General features: G+C 43.7%; 1 protein-coding gene across 28 annotated transcripts in view; it reads right to left on the bottom strand.

Moving 5' to 3' along the window:
* Window positions 1-18,110, bottom strand: part of LOC100116338 (homeodomain-interacting protein kinase 2) — a 45,273-nt gene that overhangs the window by 13,720 nt on the left and 13,443 nt on the right. For 2 of the 28 annotated variants that reach the window (XM_031926434.2, XM_031926433.2), the window contains exons 2-17: window positions 12,218-12,577; window positions 9,148-9,534; window positions 8,325-8,417; window positions 7,976-8,194; window positions 7,390-7,762; window positions 7,088-7,305; window positions 6,427-6,996; window positions 6,192-6,335; window positions 5,936-6,100; window positions 4,876-5,384; window positions 3,955-4,044; window positions 3,057-3,353; window positions 2,811-2,970; window positions 2,264-2,487; window positions 1,195-1,608; window positions 192-300 (exon numbers count right to left, since the gene is read on the bottom strand). In XM_031926434.2, the coding sequence (XP_031782294.1) occupies window positions 198-300; window positions 1,195-1,608; window positions 2,264-2,487; window positions 2,811-2,970; window positions 3,057-3,353; window positions 3,955-4,044; window positions 4,876-5,384; window positions 5,936-6,100; window positions 6,192-6,335; window positions 6,427-6,996; window positions 7,088-7,305; window positions 7,390-7,762; window positions 7,976-8,194; window positions 8,325-8,417; window positions 9,148-9,534; window positions 12,218-12,574 (4,323 nt within the window). In that variant the 5' untranslated portion in view covers window positions 12,575-12,577 and the 3' untranslated portion in view covers window positions 192-197. The remainder of the gene's footprint in view (window positions 1-191; window positions 301-1,194; window positions 1,609-2,263; window positions 2,488-2,810; window positions 2,971-3,056; window positions 3,354-3,954; window positions 4,045-4,875; window positions 5,385-5,935; window positions 6,101-6,191; window positions 6,336-6,426; window positions 6,997-7,087; window positions 7,306-7,389; window positions 7,763-7,975; window positions 8,195-8,324; window positions 8,418-9,147; window positions 9,535-12,217; window positions 12,578-18,110) is intronic. The other 26 variants (XM_031926424.2, XM_031926428.2, XM_031926429.2 and 23 more) reach the window with 24 other exon arrangements.

The raw sequence follows: 18,110 nt of genomic DNA, 5'->3' as shown, positions 1-18,110 counted from the left end.
GACTTTACTTTAGGGCGCATATATTGTATGTGTACATAGCTATATACGAAATGCGCGTAGATAATTTTTTTTCTTCTTTTCATTATACAGAGATGAGATTAGCGCCCACAGACGCAGACTGTTATCAATTTTAGGGTAGTGGACTTTTATCAAGTTTCCGAAAGTGTTTTTTAATGTCAAGTACAACGTACACGTGGTCAGACTTCGAGGAGCATGTCGATATCCGAAGGAAAGATTCCGTCAAATTCTTGTTGGTTTGAAAATGTAAAAAGCGATTCGTTGACATGGGAAGGTTGATCACTAATTGAAAAAAAAAAAATAAAATAAAAATAGAAATAAAAATAAAATAATAAAATAAAAAAAGTTCAACATAAATTAATACTTTACTTGACACAATATTTTCTGTTTAATAAATGGACATAAAGACGTTTTGGACATTTTTTCATGCATATATTACACACGAATCGCTTAGGACTAGAAACATAAATCTTAAAACTACAAAACTTTAATGCATGCATGGATTTAATTTATAAAATTTTCCATTACAAACACATAGTCCACTTTCTAATATTGATAAGTATTCAACATCGACGAATACTTTCTCATCCCTTCTAAATTTTAATCAGTTAAAATGTTCAAATTTATCTACTTCAGTGTTTATCAACTACTCATAGATTACTACAAATTTATCCATTCAACATGCTTTTAATATTTCAATTTTATATGGATATGTTTGAATCATATTCTCGAATACGTAACGTGCAATCTTATAGTAATATATAGTCTAAATGGAATGAGTGATTCTATGCTTGGATTTTTGTGGCTCTATCTCTAAATAGCGATCAACGTAGCAATGACAGATTATAAACGAATATACAAAAAATTGTTGTAACAGAATTGAAAAGAACAAGTTCTATCGGAACTATAGAGGTTTGAAAAACTACGTCATATTATAAAAGTACAAAAATACTTTGCTGAAAATAATTAAACAGTTTGGAAAAAATTAACTACATTGACGAACGACGATTAAGCAAAGACTATATAAAAAAGGTCAGAGAAGCAAATAGAAAAACGATATAATTGACTTTACTTGAAGCTTCTCCTGTCAAGATATAGAATCATATGATTAAAAAAGATAGATGAATGATGAGAAACTAATCCTAAAAGATAGATAATAATAAAAGTGGTACACACGTGCATGCATCAACTAGGTGTCTAGGTACCCACCCGGGTGTGAATCCCTGGTAGGTGGGCAATTGCTGCTGCTGGGGCGGTTGGCTTGGGGCGGCGGTGACGTAAACGGGTGGCGGCACCGGATGAGCCCTAGGGCGCACTGCGTGCGCGTATTCTTGGTAGAGGGGCTGGCCGAGGTGCTGGGCCCCGGCGATGACAGGGGGACCCCCGCCACCCGCGGGACTACGCCCGCCTCCAGAAGTCTGTACGACTCCACCTCCTCCGCTGACCCCAGAGCCGTTGTTAGGCCCAGAGCCAGAGCCGCCGCCACCGACGCCAACGGCGACGGACGAGCCCACTGGGCTTAGGTGCTGGCCGTGCTGTACACCGCCACTCGGCTGCACCGTACCCGTAGTGCCCACTACCTGGCTCTGTCTGCAAACAGCGCACGGCACGCCACGAAAAAAATTCGTATCAACTAGGCACTTACTCGGTTTTTCTTTTTTTTTTTGCTTGCTCGGTTCACTAAAAAACTCCAGTGACCTGTGTCGTTTTTCATTTGTAACATGCTCAAATGTGAATCTTTCGGCAAACCGAGCCAGATAATATTATTGTTAAATTGTTCCATTTCTATCAATCAAAGTAAACGTAAGCTGCGTGAATTAGCTTAACATTCCTTGCTTTAACTTATATCAAGTAAAGTTTCTAATGTTTCAGTTTACTTTCGTTTCTCTCATTCTATAATCATACGGTTAGTAACAATAATAATCTACCGAACTTTACATCCCAACATCCCTACATACATTTTAACTTTGAACGAGCAAACAAAAACAACAAAGCATGCAAAAAAATGTTCAATTTTCATTATCATTTGCTCTTGTGCCAATTCATCTACAAGCAATGTTTCACAACATTTGTAAACTCTTTCAAACATTACTTGATATATCGAAAATTAAAAAAAAAGTCTTGAAGCACTTTATGTGCACATTAATTTTATTATCATAAAATATTTCCAGATCACGTCCTTCATGACTTCGTTGATTTTACAAAGCGACTAATGTGTAGGTAACATATAAGGGCGTGATATTACCTGTACTGATGCACAGGATTAGCGACCGCCCACTTTTGATGGTCTCGCGAGTGGGCCGCTGGCGGTTGCACATACTCATGCTTGTACTCAGCTCGCTTACTGGGCCACGAGACCCGTTTGTCAGCCCCGGTTGTATAAACTATATGTTGCTCGAGTAGATGCGGCTGTGCACTGCTCGTTGTTACATACTGCAAGAAGTAGTCACGCATATCATAGCCGTCATCCTAGAAAAATATTGACCAATCGAAATTACTAACACATGTCTTAGGTTACAAGAAAATGTACAAGCCATTCGAAGAGGTTATTTCTGAAAAGTTCAAATGCTCAAACATTTGTTAAGCTAAAAAACACACTATACAGTAAACAAGTCAATCATAAGTGTAACATATAATACACTTTTACGCTCACTCCTGCGCTTTTTTTTCCTTTAATGATAATAAAATTAATAGGTAAATTAAGCAACTGGTTTTAGGCTGTATTTTCTCAAAGCCCTAGACGTGATTAGTACATTTCAGTCAAAGAAACAAAGGTTAACCTCCTCGCGTACCTGGTACGAAGGTGGCTCTTTGCAGGCCGCTGCATGACAGGGGTGAGGTGCCAAATACTCAACACCAGGTTCCGGTTTCGTTGGTACGTTTATCATATTACACTCCGACTGCACTTTAGCCAACAGACGCTTCTTTTGCGATTGAGAAGAGTAGCCAGAACTAAAAGATAAATACCAAAACTGTTAATAGAGACTCAAAGACAACATGAAAATATCGTTCTGAATAAAAAAGAAGAGATAACTCACTTGATATGGTGTTGTGGCTGCGGTTCATGCTTGATGTGCTGCGTCGTTTGTGGATGTTGTTGGTGCTGGGGTATCTGTTGATACAGGTGAGTCGGGTGTGACCTGTTGCCAGGGCTGGCCTCACCATCGCTGTCGGCAACCGTTACGCAGTTTATAACGTTTTTACGATGAGACCGTTGTGTACTGCCGCTGTGTCCGTTTGTCTGCGAATGGCTGGTTGAGTGAGCCGGTTGCACCTGCTGTTGCTGGGGTTGCTGCTGCTGAGTACTGTGCACCACGCGAGAATTCGACTGTGTGCTATAATGTGAGATCACGTATATGAACACGAGAACGAAGCTATGATTTGAAGTTATTAATATTGCGCAGCAACCACTTTCGAATCAAACAGCAACGCAATCAAGACTTATTTTGATGAAATGAATGCAGGCCAATTAAGCTTTGAATTGCTATTGCACTGTGTTTTTAGGTGGTTGTTAGTTGTCTAAAGGATTAGCTCTCACTTCAAGTTCCACAACCAAATTCCAGCATGAACCCGATTTTAATTAATTAGAATATAGAAGATCCCTGAAAATAAGGTGTCCATCTTTCCAATGAGTCAAAGGTCCGTGTAGTATAAAACAACACGAAATACACATGCGCTATTTTCGATACAGCGATGATAGCAGCATATTGTCATAGGGTTACCCAAGGCGCGTGAGTGTAAAAATTCTGATCAAATCTGCACGTATTCACATCACAACCCACTTATTAGTTTTCCAAAGTGAAGACGAGACTATATCTTTTCTATTTTTACGATGAAGATTACACAAATAATTTTTTGCAATAATATTCTTAAAAATATTGGCAATATAGTCTCTTCTTAATTAGCAATGTGTATTTCGTTTCTTTATAAATATACCTTCGTATGACCTCCTCACGGATAGGACGTCCATCGCCAGACAGGCGAGGTGCCAAACTTTGACAAGCTCCGCACTGACGATCTCCACAGCTGTTAATGACATTTAAGTATGATTCTAGGGCTGCTCGAATTATTACAGCTAATATAATCTATGCATTAATGTGTCATCTATCGCTCATAATTTGAGCCTTCTCTAACGGCTACACTAAAATAGTACGTTCAATAAAAATGAAAATCGAGACTGTTAGTAATTTTTATTAGATTATTAATTTATCGTGATTTTATGCAGAGGATTTGAAAGCTTGCGTTGGTTGTTGTTTTCCGCGTTTTGGAAGAATGTTGTAGAAAATAAATTGAAAGGTTTTTTAAGATTAAATTAATGTAAAAACAAAGTCAAAATTCAATTAATCAACTTTTTAATTGATAAAAAAAGATCATGGATATCGATAAATGAGGCATATTTACTTGTCAGTCATTTTTTAATTTTTTTTTACAGCCCACCTTTATTGCAATAACCTTCACAGAAACGGTTCTAAAGTCTTGAAGTAAAGTAATAAATTTTAATAAAATTAATAATAATCGAAATCAGAAAATTGAACGTAAATGTAATGCGTCCCCTGATACTAGTGCACATACTCTCCGTTCTCTCCATTTACTCGTGAGATCATTGCGCTGCATAATGCGCATTCCCTTCACTATACTACTTGTAATAAAATGTGGTCAGGGACTTTGGAGCTTTGATTTTTATACTTCTTCCGGTACTTAACGAGCCTGTCTCTTCGAAAAACTCAAATGGTACAAGAATTCAATAAAAATGCTGTTTCCCAGATTCTATCACCGACGCAAATATTTCTCAAGGTAAGACAGAATCTGTATGCTAAGAGACTTTCATCGATGTCTATACGTAAACAAATTACTAACCATTTTCCGGGCGTCTCGTCCTCGCTGTCGCTGATGGTAATGACTGACACGGCAGGCGATGGCGTGTCGTGTATCGTAATGGTCTGCTGCCTAACATAGGAGACCTGCTGGTGCTCGGGCTGCTGCTGCTGCTGTTGCTGCTGCGGCTGCTGGTGCTGATGGTGTTTGGTCGTTGAATGATGATGCGACAACGACAAGGAGGACTGCGAAATTGGCTGCGTTTGCCAGGCCGAGGACGAGGAGGCCTGTACTGGCGGCGGCGAGTGTTGCTGTTGCTGACGGCGCACATTGCTCGGCGGTGTGCTCTCCTTGACGCGTTTCTTCACCGGGCTCAACTGCTGCTGCTCTTTTTTGTGCTCGTGGGTGCGGTGCTGGGACTGCTGCGGTACGCTTAGATGGTGCTGATGGTGCTTGCTTACGCTGCGCTTTCCCCAGTTCTGCGGAGGCGCGTGATCCACCAGGGCACTCGTGTTGTATACCTCCGTGACTGGAAATACCGGCCTCTGATCCTTCCCCAAAATTAGCGGAGATTAGACACGTGTGTAGGGGTGTATGATGATATAAATGATATTCTTTTTTTTGACAAGTTTTTGCACGATTTTTTTAAAACAAATTGTCTGCTGAACAAGCAGTGCAATGTCGTAAAAAATATTTCGGAACAGGAAAGTGCGTCGAAAATTATCACAAAAAGCTGTCATTGGCGCCTGCTAGCATTCTTGAATAATAAATGAGAACAAAGTCCACGCGCAATCGCAATGCTAATATTTAACATTGAAAAAATCCTTTATGATTCTTGTTTTAATGTCGGCGAATGATAATATTTATTGCGATGCTCAGACATTCTTTTTATTGATTTTATATGACGCTCAAGCATTGATAACAGTTGTTTATCATTAATAAGAAAGCGCGTCAATGTGAAATCTATTCTTTAGTACTAATAAACATTGCTTTCGCTTCTTTTTCGATGCATAAAATAAAATGAATTTAAATACTTAAATAAAAAAGACAAATATCTTTTTACTAAACTTTGAAGATAAATAAAGAATGAACAAAATTATACCTGTAAAATTGCAGAACTGTCTACTATCAAAGGTCTGCCCCAGTCTCCAGCATCGCTCAAAAGAGGTTGTTGGATTGCAGCATGCTGAGGAGGCAACTGCTGCCACGATGGTACAATTGCAGCCATTTGTCTACTTCCGCCAGGCCAAGACGTTTGCACAGCATTCTTTTTCAAGTAAAAATCGTCACGATTAATTAGACGTTCAATTTGATAAAAGTGATCAAGCATTAATATCTTTTGTATAAGATGAACTCACCGTTAATAACATTTGACGTCCAGTTTCTACCATAGATACAGGTACGGCGTATTGCTGTTGCGCTGCAGCAGCAGCTGCTGCAACGGCTTGCTGTGAAATAATAGATGGCTGAATCTGCAGGGGAGCCTGTTGAGCTTGCGGGGGCTAAAAATAAGAAGTTTCGAAGTATAAGCATATATTTTTTCGCTTAGTAACAGCGGCAAGATATTAGAAAAACCTTCAAAATCGAACTTACCTGTGCAACAACAACGTGCTTGGCTGGGCTTGGCATTGTTTGATAACCAGGAGGCGGACAAAGAATGCCAGGTACCAGTTGATGCGGGAAATCATGTACCGCGCTTCTACCACTATTTGAACCATTGGACGAACTGCTGTACTGATTAGCTCTTCGACTACTGTTGCTGTATATTTGGTACTGCAAAGTATTTGGGTATAAACAACCATCCTCAATAGAAAATGAATTATTTTCCGGTAATGGATTGTATCGCCGTACCAAATTGTCGTAACCCGACTGAGCGGTACGGTGCTCGCGGACCAGCCTTTGCACTTGGTTGTTAAAGGTGAGCGTAACTGCGCTACCGTTAGTTGTTGGTACAAAGTTAGCAACAAGCGATGTCGGTGGCGGCGGCTGGGGCGCCGGCGGAGCCTGGTGGTGAGCCGGACTCGCCGTAAAGTCGCCCGCCCGTCGGCACACCTCCATCATTTGCACGGATGCCTTAACGTTATTGCAGTGTGCATAATCAACCAAATGCGCTAGTGTCACGAACGCATGATTCAAAGCCTCTCCAGGTGTTATTCGGCGCTCCTAAAAATAAATTTGTAAGCACAAATGTAAATCAAATCAATTTTTAAGGCGACCGTATTGAATCCCATTCTAGAAGTAGATTAGATATTACTACCTGGTCCATCGTCAGCATCCTCTTGAGAAGATCAATGAATTCTCTTCTGTCGGCTTTCTCGGCCAAAAGTTGACCCCCTTCCAAGTCCGTCGGTACATTAACCTGTCCAATATCGTCGAGGCAATTGAAGATGTACTTTCTCGCTTCTTTAGATTTAATACTCGTTTCTGCTTCATGTTCCTCGGGTGTTTTTAGTCGCCAGAAAGGGTACGTACCTAAAAAACGGTTTCAAGAACGGTTATATAAGAGTGCTAGCAAACCGAATATACTTGACATAAGAAAAATAGAAAAGTACTGACTGTCAATATCCCTGTAGAAAAATTTGGTCGTCTTGCTGGCGTTGTTGAGCATGTGCTCAGTGGGTAGGCCTTGGGTCTGGCTGATGTATCGAATCTGGTCATACTCAGAACTGCCGGGGTAGAGCGGCCAGCCGAGAAAGAGCTCGGCGACGACGCAGCCGAGTGACCACATATCAATAGCCTCGCAGAATGGCAGTCCGAGAATGATCTCGGGCGCGCGGTAGTAACGCGATTGCAGGTACGTATTACAGACGGCCTTGGAAACGTGCGAGGCCGAACCGAAATCTATGACCTTGACGCGGTATGGTTGGCGTACGGGGTCCACGAGCATGATATTTTCTGGCTTAAGGTCAGCGTGGATCAAACCCAATTGCTGTAATTCGAACAAGGAGTTTTTCGTTAGGTTGAAATTGAAAAGTAGTCGATTGGTTTCAGAGTGATACTAATCGCTTTTAGCTGATTTACACTATACAAGACTCTAGTTACGCTGACTCAATTTTTTATATAAACGTTTTGTGAATAAATATTTCAGCTCAGAAAGTTCGCTAAGATACACTTCCAACTATACTGTTGGGTTTGAACTTACTTTGAGTTTAAGCAACGCCGTGAGAACTTGTTGGAGAATGGGCCTGATGTACTTGAGTGGTAGAGGCGAAAATTTGTTCTGCTTTAAAAAATCATAAAGATTCTGCTCCAGCATCTCGAATACTAAGCAGGTGTGTGACTTATGCTGGAAGCATTCGTAGGCACGCACGAAGTTGAACTCATCCGCATTTTCCTGACTAAGACGTGACAGGATGGAGACCTGAGGATTTTGAAAGAAAAGCAGAAAAATTAAGAATGTTGCTTCGCTGCTGATTGCGACGAATAAATTGGCGCGCGCGCAAGCGAACGCCATTCTGATTGGCGACAATCGAGTGAATATTGATACTGACCTCAATCTGACCTTGCCGAGCATACGAAGGATGATTTTTTAGAATTTTGATAGCCACTATTTCATTTGTTCCCTTCTTCCAACATTTCACGACCTGTGGAGTAAAAATAGTTTTATATACATATCCTTCTCAATAATAGTAAATGCATGCAAAGAATAAATAAATTTTCGATTGAATTCCTCTTAGTGCGTATAGGCATTAACACAAATAAAGTAAATAAATAAATTAAATTAAAATTCCTTCAGTTATTGTTAATGCGTAGAATATTACAAACACGCGTCCATCCATACTCTTTATGTAAGTCACGTCAAGTATCGCGGTATCCGTTTCAGAAACTGCCGTTACGTCTCTAAAAACAAATCCATTACCTCCTGTTAAGACTCGCGCTAAATATCCGCGCCTGTACGTTCTCACCTCGCGACGAACAATATTCTTCTTCCTCGACAAACGAAAACAAAGCACATACACGCGCGCGACAATAAAACTCGCTCTAAAGCCGTAACGAGTCATAAATTTCAATTTGCCGCGTTTAATCGAGCCCGAAAGGAGGCGAGGAGGCCGCATACAGCGCCAATACGTCTCCAAAAAAAGGAGTAAAGCTCGCGGCAGGCGGTGACGGCTCGCGTTAAAAGCACACGCAGCAGGTGTTTCCGAGTAGGGAATCTTGGAGTGACCCAATAAGTTTCTTGCTCGAGAGCCAGCCGCGCCTGAGAGCTGTGCTATACATGTGCACGGAGAAATTCGTTCGATGTGCGTCTCTCGTAGATGCTTGTTGAAAAACGTTGTTTTGATTGAAATATTATTACTGGAAAGAAAAGCTCACCTGTCCGAATGTACCACGTCCGAGGAACTCGAGCACCTCATACTGGTTGGTCATAGAGTACAGCACCTCGTGCTGGACCAGCTGGTAGTCTCCATCGCCCTGAGGATTCGAGCCGCCGTTGCCGTTGCCGTTGTTGCTGACCTGCTTCGTGTGGGACGTCATCGTGCTGGCCTTGTGCTGTTGCTGCTGCTGCTGCTGCTGCTGTGGCTGCTGCTGCTGCTGCTGCTGCTGCTGCTGCGGCTGCAGTTGTTGCTGGCCGTGGAGTTGGGATACTAGGCTCGTCGTGCCCTGTACTGCTGCTGCCGTAGCTGCTGCTGCTGCCGCTGCGTTGTTGGCTGTGTGGACCGCCAGGACTTCAGCATTACCTTCCCTCGACCAGGATTTTCTCTGCAAACGAGCATCGGGAGAGTTATGACTCGTAGAAGCCTCGGGTATATATTTACAGAGGGAGAGGTGCGGCCGGGAGGGGGGTGGGTATATAGTTTGGAAGTTCGGGGAATTCAAGGGTGCACAGGTATGTGCGTAGGCCAGGGGGATTAACTGCGCTACTGCACATAACGGTCCAGGGCCATCCCATATATACAATGCTTGCGCGCACTGCGTTAACCTGCGCTTAATGAAATCTTTGTTGGCGCCCGACAAACGATTATGGCTCTAGGCGAAGGTCCTCGTGTAATTCGCTCCCCGGGGAATTCCTTGAATACACGCGCTATAAATACGATCGAAATATTTCTCCTCGAAAGTTTTACTGCGGAGCTGTAAAGTCTGCTACCTATGTATATGATATTCGTTCAGGGGAAAAGCCCTGCGTCGGGAGGACAAGATGGAAGTCGATTTTTATTTCCGGCAATAACAAGGCTGCAGCTCGCGCAAATTGCGGGGCACATTGTTTTTCGATAAACTCGCACAAAAGCGCGCGCAGCACCTGCGCTCAAAAAAGAATGGAATAGTGAAACTCTAGCTCGGGCGGAGAGGGCGCGCTCGTAATATGCTTACTCCTTTAAAATTTTAAATCTTCATAAGCTCCGCGCAGAGAGAAAGAGCGAGTGGAAATCCCAAGCTGATATTATCATCCCTTTTGGCTCTCTCTCCTGCTTCATTATTCAGTTATATAAATATTAAAATGTACGTATTACGCTCGAATGCGCGCCGCATTATTATCATCCATTCATCCATTCTCTCGGCTGCACAATAGCAAACTGCGTCAGACGTATACAGAAAGGGGCATCTCCGCGCGCAAAGGATTAGGTTAATATTCCTCCTCAGGAGACGATGGCCTCTCCCCGTCATCTACGCCGTTGTCCAGCGTTTCGCGAGCGTTACATCACTCGTACGATGTAGGTATACCTACTGCGCTGCACTTTTGAAAAAGCGCGGGAAATTCGATCGCGAGAATGACCGCGCGCGGTTATACCCTCATCGTGTAGTATATATAGGTGTATATACGGAGCGACTCACCCTGGCGGGGGTTTTTCCTCCTCGAGCCTCTGGAATTCCCCGTACATCAGGGGTATCTCCTCCGCAGCCGGCGCGTATGAAATATGAAAGAGTCGCCGGCTAGAGAGAGCCTTGAACGGAATCGATAGCTCGCGCGCTACTGCGTCGCACGCGCGGCTATAGCGCGATGAGGGCTGTGTATGCGCGCGCGTGTGTGTGTGTGTGTGTGTGTGTGTGTGTGTGTGTGTGTGTGTGTGTGTGTAGCTACCGGAGAACGAGAGCTGCGTCTTATCTCTCGAGATTCCCTTTATTGTCGCCATACCTACTCTCGCATTGGATATCTCTCCTCTCGGGAAGTGGGATTTTCTCTCTCGGCGGATATTTGTCGAGCAGAGGTGGTGGAAATTTAATTTTGATACGCTTTTGATTCAGCGATCGCGACTTTTTCTCTCTCTATGGCCGATGGGAGTGAGAGATTTATTTTTGAAAGCCATCGGTTTTCCTTGCTAAGCGGATCTTGATGGCCACTGCTGAGTTGCCGAGTTGTAGGACGGTTCATCGACCGAGTCATGCGCGCCGACCGGCGGAGAGAGAGAGAGAGAGAGAGAGAGAGAGAGAGAGAGAATCGACGCGGTAGATTGGATTATCTACGCGGACGCATAATGGTTGTTTAAACTAGGTGAAACTCGATGTGTGTCTGTGTGCGTTTGCGTCCGGTGTGCAACGCAAACGAAACGCGAGAGCCGTCGAGATTTTCCCGAATACGCGGGGAAAAAAACGATACCGGTCTCTCCACAGCTGTCTAATAACCTTAAGCGAGAACTTTCAGCGTAGGAAGAGTATATTATGAAAAGTGATCGAAAACGCATATATAGTTGTCAGTGTTGCGCAACGTTGCACTCGCGGGTACATCTACGTATGTACAATAGCTGCATCGCGTGGAATGTATACGTACTATCAGGAGTCAAGGACGAGTGAGCCGATCGAGATACCAACGCGTACCAGTTGCAGCTATATAGATTAGAAAGCCTAATAAGCGAACGCAGTAGTTAAACATCGTTGCAGGTCTATAACAAAAATAACCGCGCGACGACGATCTCATCCCTTTTTCCCGGAACTTGTCAACTCCAACGCAATTTGATGATAAGCGCAGGTTAATGCGGCCAAAAAAACTACATCGATTTTTCCAACTGATTTACGAGCGCAAAAATTCTCTCTCCTTACGTCTCGAGAACGAAACGCGATTATATTGCAGCGCGAGTGAGGAAAGGCAGAGACAGGGCAATAGGAGAAAAGCCGAGACAATTGAGACTCTCTCTCTCTCTCTCTCTCTCTCTCTCTCTCGCTCTCTCTCTCGCAGCGGTCGCATCATCTAAAACTGCGCGCACCGGCAAAAGCATCGTTACGTAAAGGCTTTTACCCGACGAGCTATGCCGAGATCGCAATCTTGGCCGCGGCGCGCACGTATAGAGAGAGAGAGAGAGAGAGAGAGAGAAGTGCGAGTTGAAAAATTTATCCGGTCGATCGAGTTTCGAAAGGTGAGCGTGTAATAGCAGCAGCGACTCTCGAGTGAGGTATAGAGAGAAAAAACGAGGTTTCGAGGAATAATAGAGGAGCGTAGATTGTCGCATACATTTTCATAATTCACCTTCTGGCCGCAGCGCTGGTACGTGTCTAAGAGCTTGATCGTCGAGGCTCGCACGAGGGTCTGTTGGTTCGGGCTCTGCTTCTGCAGCCCATTATTTTGCAGCGTGCCGAAGGCGGTGCCGTTGTTGTTGCTCACCGAATATCGCTGCAGGGCAGGATTACTGTCCAATTGGTAGTCGCTGCTTGACTGGACCAGAGCGTGCTGGATGACCGGCTGGCCGATGTCGTATTCCAACTTGCGCTTCTTGCTGTGGTGGTGGGCGGTATTGTTGCCGCTGCCGCTACTGCTGCTACTGCTGTTCACGCTACTCGTCTGCTGTGTTTGGATGAACATGTCACACATTCCCTGAAACAGCAGAAGAAAACGCTGATTTTTATTACCTGCCGCATGTACGTAAACAAAGTTACTCGAGGCTGTTTATTAAAAGTTCATTCTATAACTATAACGGTGGCAAAACAACTTTCATAACTGGCAGCATACCTAGACCCGAGTGACATTCATGCCTGTATCGCGCCGATTTCAAAACTTATGATTGGTGGATTGAGCAAAAGGTTGGTATAGGCGAATTAAGCAATTTCATAAAACCAAATAATTTAGATACTTTTTTTTTCATTTTATACTGAATTGGAAATGAAATTGATTAGTGTTTAAGGATGGTCGTAGCGCCGGCGAGTATATGCTTCCCTTCACCACTACTGTATACGAACTCAAATGAAAGGTGCAATGTCGTTTTGCGCTCTCTGTATTTAATTTTTATTCAGCTATAAATAGGAAAATCACCGCTAGGCATGGTTGTTTTTATTCAGAAGCCTTCTTGACGTGTCTCTTTTTCAAGAGTTAATCTATACGATAACATTTTAAAATTTCCATCCAGACTCTAACGCAGCAGCTGCTTCTACTTATAAGAACACCACTGCGCCAGCAAACTTTTTAAAATATAAATAACATTTTTAAAACCTGGATAATCCAGTTTACCTATCGAGTTTTCCACGCGAGCAGCTGCTCATGGGGTTAATATGCTTTTAGCGTGCGCAGCCAAACCCTTTTATGAAAAAATTATTCAACTATATGAAACTTCACCAAATCTCGAGCGATATATTCTAAAGATAATATATTTTTGTCGAAGAACTCGATTTACCAAAAATTTCAGACTAGGTAATCGATCGCAGGTCAACTTTGTGAAAACGCTCCTACGCTCTTTTATTAAATAAAAATCGATATTCGACACTCTACACTCTGTACTTCTTCGCAGTTGTACATACACGCTCTAATGGAATCCAATTAAAACATTTGTTGATCCTCGAAAGTCTGAAGAAAATATAAAACGTACGGGTGAACAACGCAAAAGCGATGTATTCTTTCTAGGTCAGGGATCGAGCGCGGAAAATTTCAGCGCTGTTAAAGGATTTTTAATTGCCTTCGTATCGCCCGATACTGGATCACCGATATGGCGTTTCGTCAATAACGAATTCCTTTTTATTAAATATAAGATATCATCGCATCCTTTATTACAGCCTTACCAAAGTCCCGTCGAATCCCTCTCTCTCTCTCTCTCTCTCTCTCTCTCTCTCTCTCTCTCTCTCTCCCGCAGAAGAATAACAACGAAAAGCGTCAACTCATCAAAACGAACGTACGCATACAGAGCAGTGCGGCCGTATCCACTCGACGTCTCTCGCAGAAAACGCGACATTTGAAAAATATAGAATGGAAAAAAACCTCTGACAAGCGGCAGCAGCAGACGGACAGAAGGAGAGCGACGGCTTATCAAGCGGCGATTTCACGAGCCGATCGATTGCCGCCGGGGAAAAAAGCGCCGATTACACGTAGTCGTCATAGTTGCGCCGCCGCCCTCGCACGTGGACGACGGCTACGGCTCTAATTATAACACCGCGATATCATGGAAATATTTATGCGGTTTTCCGCCCGCCGTTCTGCAGATCAATCCAGAGAATTCGCGCGGCTGGATACTATATTGTATACGCATCGATCATTTTAGCCCGTTTAATTCTTCAAGATGTTGCGCGCGACGAACGATTTGAAAATGCGATTCTTTCTTATTTATTGTAAGAACGTGGATAATAAAGAAAGTGGATGATAAAGTTTTACAGTGGAGACAATAAAAGAACGCCGACTTATTTTTTTTACGCTCGGCTATTTGAAGAGCGCGTTTCTTAAAATAAACTGTTGAATTTCCTTTTTGGCGACGAACAATAGACTCTGACTGCGCGGATTTTTCGTGCTTTATTTACAGGCGAGTTAGTTGCCGAGAACAGACAAGAACACGCAGCGTAGACGATGAATAATGCATTTTTTGCAAAAAAAAGTTGCCACAATAAGTAGTGGTATCATTATACCCGGTGTCGAGTCAGTGCCTACGTAGTTTTGCAAGCATTATTCTGGGGCAAACTACACGCGAGAGACACATATTGCTTATACATCTGGCTCACTTCGCGGCGCAATCAAGTCTCTCTCCCCTCGCGCAAAAACTTGCGCAAGCGCCTCTGAACACCAAAAGTACAGCCTCCTCCTCTCGTCGCCACGTATAATGTATGATACAAAATTTATGGCACTTTTGTGCTTCAATCCAATCTCGCCCGAGCCCACACGGCTGCACAGTGCAGTTAAAAGAAAAAAGCCGTTTCTCTCACAAACATTGATTTTCAATGCGTTTTCCGGCTGCGGCGCAGCTGCGCGAGTGTGAATCGCGCGCGGCGTATTTTATCTCGAGCCTCGAATCTGGCGAAAAGGCGCACTGTAGTGTGTGTGCAGCTGCCGGCGCGCGCGTCTCCTGCAGCGAAAGAACGAGTCCTGCTACGGCTCGCCAATTCTTCCCACGAGTTTCGCGACGACCTACTTCCCTCTTCTTTCGCGCTGCTTCTTATTTACCGTCGTCGTCGTCTCCGTCGCTCTCGTGAGTCAACCGGCTCTCTGCGCCACGGCTCATATTAGTCATCGAGTATCGCTCGAGATTTCTGCATCAGCCGTTTGCTCTTTCGATCGCGAATGTGGACTATATAACCGCTGCACGCGAAGTGAAGCCTGCGACTATATGTATATAGGTGTATCTACACGGAGTTGAAAGCTCTGGATCTTCGCGTCTCTCTCTCTCTCTCTCTCTCTCTCTCTCTCTCTCTCTCTCTCTCGTTGTTATCGACGATTGTCTTTGGTGTCGGCGCGACGTGTATAAAGGCTGTGTGTTTTTTCCAGCCGGACGTGAAAAACTCGAGGCATCAGCGTTTTCGTGGAACTGCGCCGCTTTACGTATGTGTAATAACGTTATAATTTACAAGTTGATTTGTACGAGACGCGCTATATCAGAGCTAGAATACGAACTAATTCAATTGGCCGACGTAATTGCGCTGCGCGAACGTATATTTTATAGCTTATAGAATAAAAGCTATAGAGAGATGACTGTGCGCGATGTGTCGTACTGGTTCTAAAAGATTGATTTTTCGATCAGCCGCCGGCTTGCATTTTTCATATAACGCTCGGCTTTTACGTGGACGCAGACAAAATAAAAAATATATATACGTCTATTATCGTTTATCTATTACACTCGGGAGAATAATCGTCGCGCTGTTTACTGTACGGCGCATTTGTAAATGATGGATCGTTATTTCGTTGACAATCGCGATGAAAATGCGACGATGTTATCGTTATTGTGTAATGTTTATGGATGCGAATTTGCGGCCGTTTTGGTAATTATTCCCTTTTGCGCGTTCACAGTCATACTGCACACGAGGTGAAAAGTTCCGTATCGAGATTCGAGAGAGGGAAATGTTGAGCTGACATCAGCCGCTGCGATTGAAAATCTTTGTCGAAGAAGCGCGCCGGAAAGTTTCGTCGGATCGCGCGCGATTTCTTCTCGCGAGGAAATATCGAAAATTTTCCAATATCCAGGCAGTTTTTTCCCCCTATCTCTACGTGATAGTTTTAGTTTTATCCGCGAAGTTTCCGGCGCGCGTTGCGTTTTCCCGCGCGAAACATTCAAATTGCGCAATCTCAACCGAGTTGTTTCAACAAAAAGTTGTACACTGCTATACGCGAAATTCCATAACTGCGTAGACAGTTTGTTGCAAACGTACAGCAGTAGCAGCAGCGGGACAATAACAACTTTATGAATTCTTGCATCTGCCCGCGGAGAAAAGAGAGCAGCGGAGCGCGCATCTTCCATTTTGTATAATTACGATTTTACGGCTCTAGTATGGTAATAACAAAAGGCAATATTTTCCCTTAATCTGAGAGGGAGAGAGAGAGAGAGAGCGCGCTGATGTATAAGTTTACAAGCACTAACTTGGATACTTAAACCGGCGCCGTAAAGCCTAGCGTGCAGAAGCGCGATGTGCGTATAAAATTACTCCGGAACCTTGTATGTTAATTACGCCAAACTAAAACTAACCTTTTCGCTCTGAATTACACGCTCGTTCATAAGCTCCTTTCTCTTCTCTACGCACATTTCATCCCGATGCCCAACCTCCCTGTATGCGCGTGCCCAACGCTTTCGAATCGGCGTATCATTTAACGCACATTAAAAAATTTCATAAGTCTAATTCAATTTTTATCGTTAATGCACGCCCGTTAATCCGGCTAAAAGCCCGAGCCAGTTAGACTAATGAGAAAATAAAATTTACTGTACTACACTGTGTATAAAGTTGCCGGGAGAGCCGTAATAATTTTTCCACTCGATGATAAACCCAACCGCGGAAGCGCAATCGAGAGGCTGTATAATACAAAACCAGATCGTTTCTCTCAGACGGCGCGAATGTAACAAAGCAACTCGCGGCGAGTGGTTTATTATACAAGAGTTCGATAATCGAAAAGTCCGACTTGCGCCAGGGCTGTTTTCGCAATGCAGTCTTATTTTTCAGTGTAAAAGGGAGAAAAAAGATCTCGTGCGTCAGACCAAAATCAGATCGCTCACACACCGCTGGGGGAATAAGGAGGCCATAATCAATCGTTAGCCGATCAACGTATTTTTGACGACGGATGTGTGTGCAGGTATGCGTATACAGGCGGTCGAATCATTGATCGCGGAACCATCATGCTAATGCACGTGCGCACGCCCTTCTCCCCGCATATTCCTTTCGATTTCTGGTCTCTGCGGAGTGACGGGAAACTGGAGCACGAGTCATGAAAATTGCTCTCGGCTGATGACGAATTAACCGCTGAAAGTAGCCGCTGTGATGAAAGGCGAGCACAGCAGACTTGGACAAATTTCAAAAGTGAATGATCGATGCAGTAGCGTTTAAAAAGAAATCACACAACAGCGTCGAGGACAGCAGCAAACTGATCCGTTGACTCAGCTGATAATACCGTCTCTCACTCTTATTCTATATACTATAGCAAGTTGGATACGTTTCGTTTGAAATTACAGATTTTGTGTTAAGGACAAACGTCATCAGGCTCTATCGAAGTGCGACCGACTCCCGCGAGGAAAAAACACAATCGATTTACAGTTCGAGAGAGAGAGAGAGAGAGAGAGAGAGAGAGAGAGAGAGAGAGAGAAGCAGCAGCGAACTACTTTAGCAACTTATTTCAGTTCCGAGAACGATACTATCTGTGCCGCACACAAACCGGCTGTACAACAACACAAGCGAGCGATTGTATGTTTTCCTCCTACAAGCAATCCTATTATATCCGCGTTTCGAACGCGAACAAACAACTTTATGCACGACGACGACGCGCGATATACCTTTCGCAAATTTCGGCTTTTCCGAGAAGTCGTTAGCACCGCTGTGCTATGTATGTCCGTGTAATTCTTCCAGCGAGTGAGTGAGTCACACGATAGAAACATTAATCGATCGGGGCGAGAATCCAAGGTAGTTTAGTCGGCGGCGGCGCGAATTTTCGAATCGGCCTTGGATGATGAGTCTCTCTC

Source organism: Nasonia vitripennis, chromosome 3 (assembly GCF_009193385.2).
Source record: "Nasonia vitripennis strain AsymCx chromosome 3, Nvit_psr_1.1, whole genome shotgun sequence".
NCBI classification, from domain to species: domain Eukaryota; kingdom Metazoa; phylum Arthropoda; class Insecta; order Hymenoptera; family Pteromalidae; genus Nasonia; species Nasonia vitripennis.
This window is presented reverse-complemented; position numbering and strand designations above follow the sequence as displayed.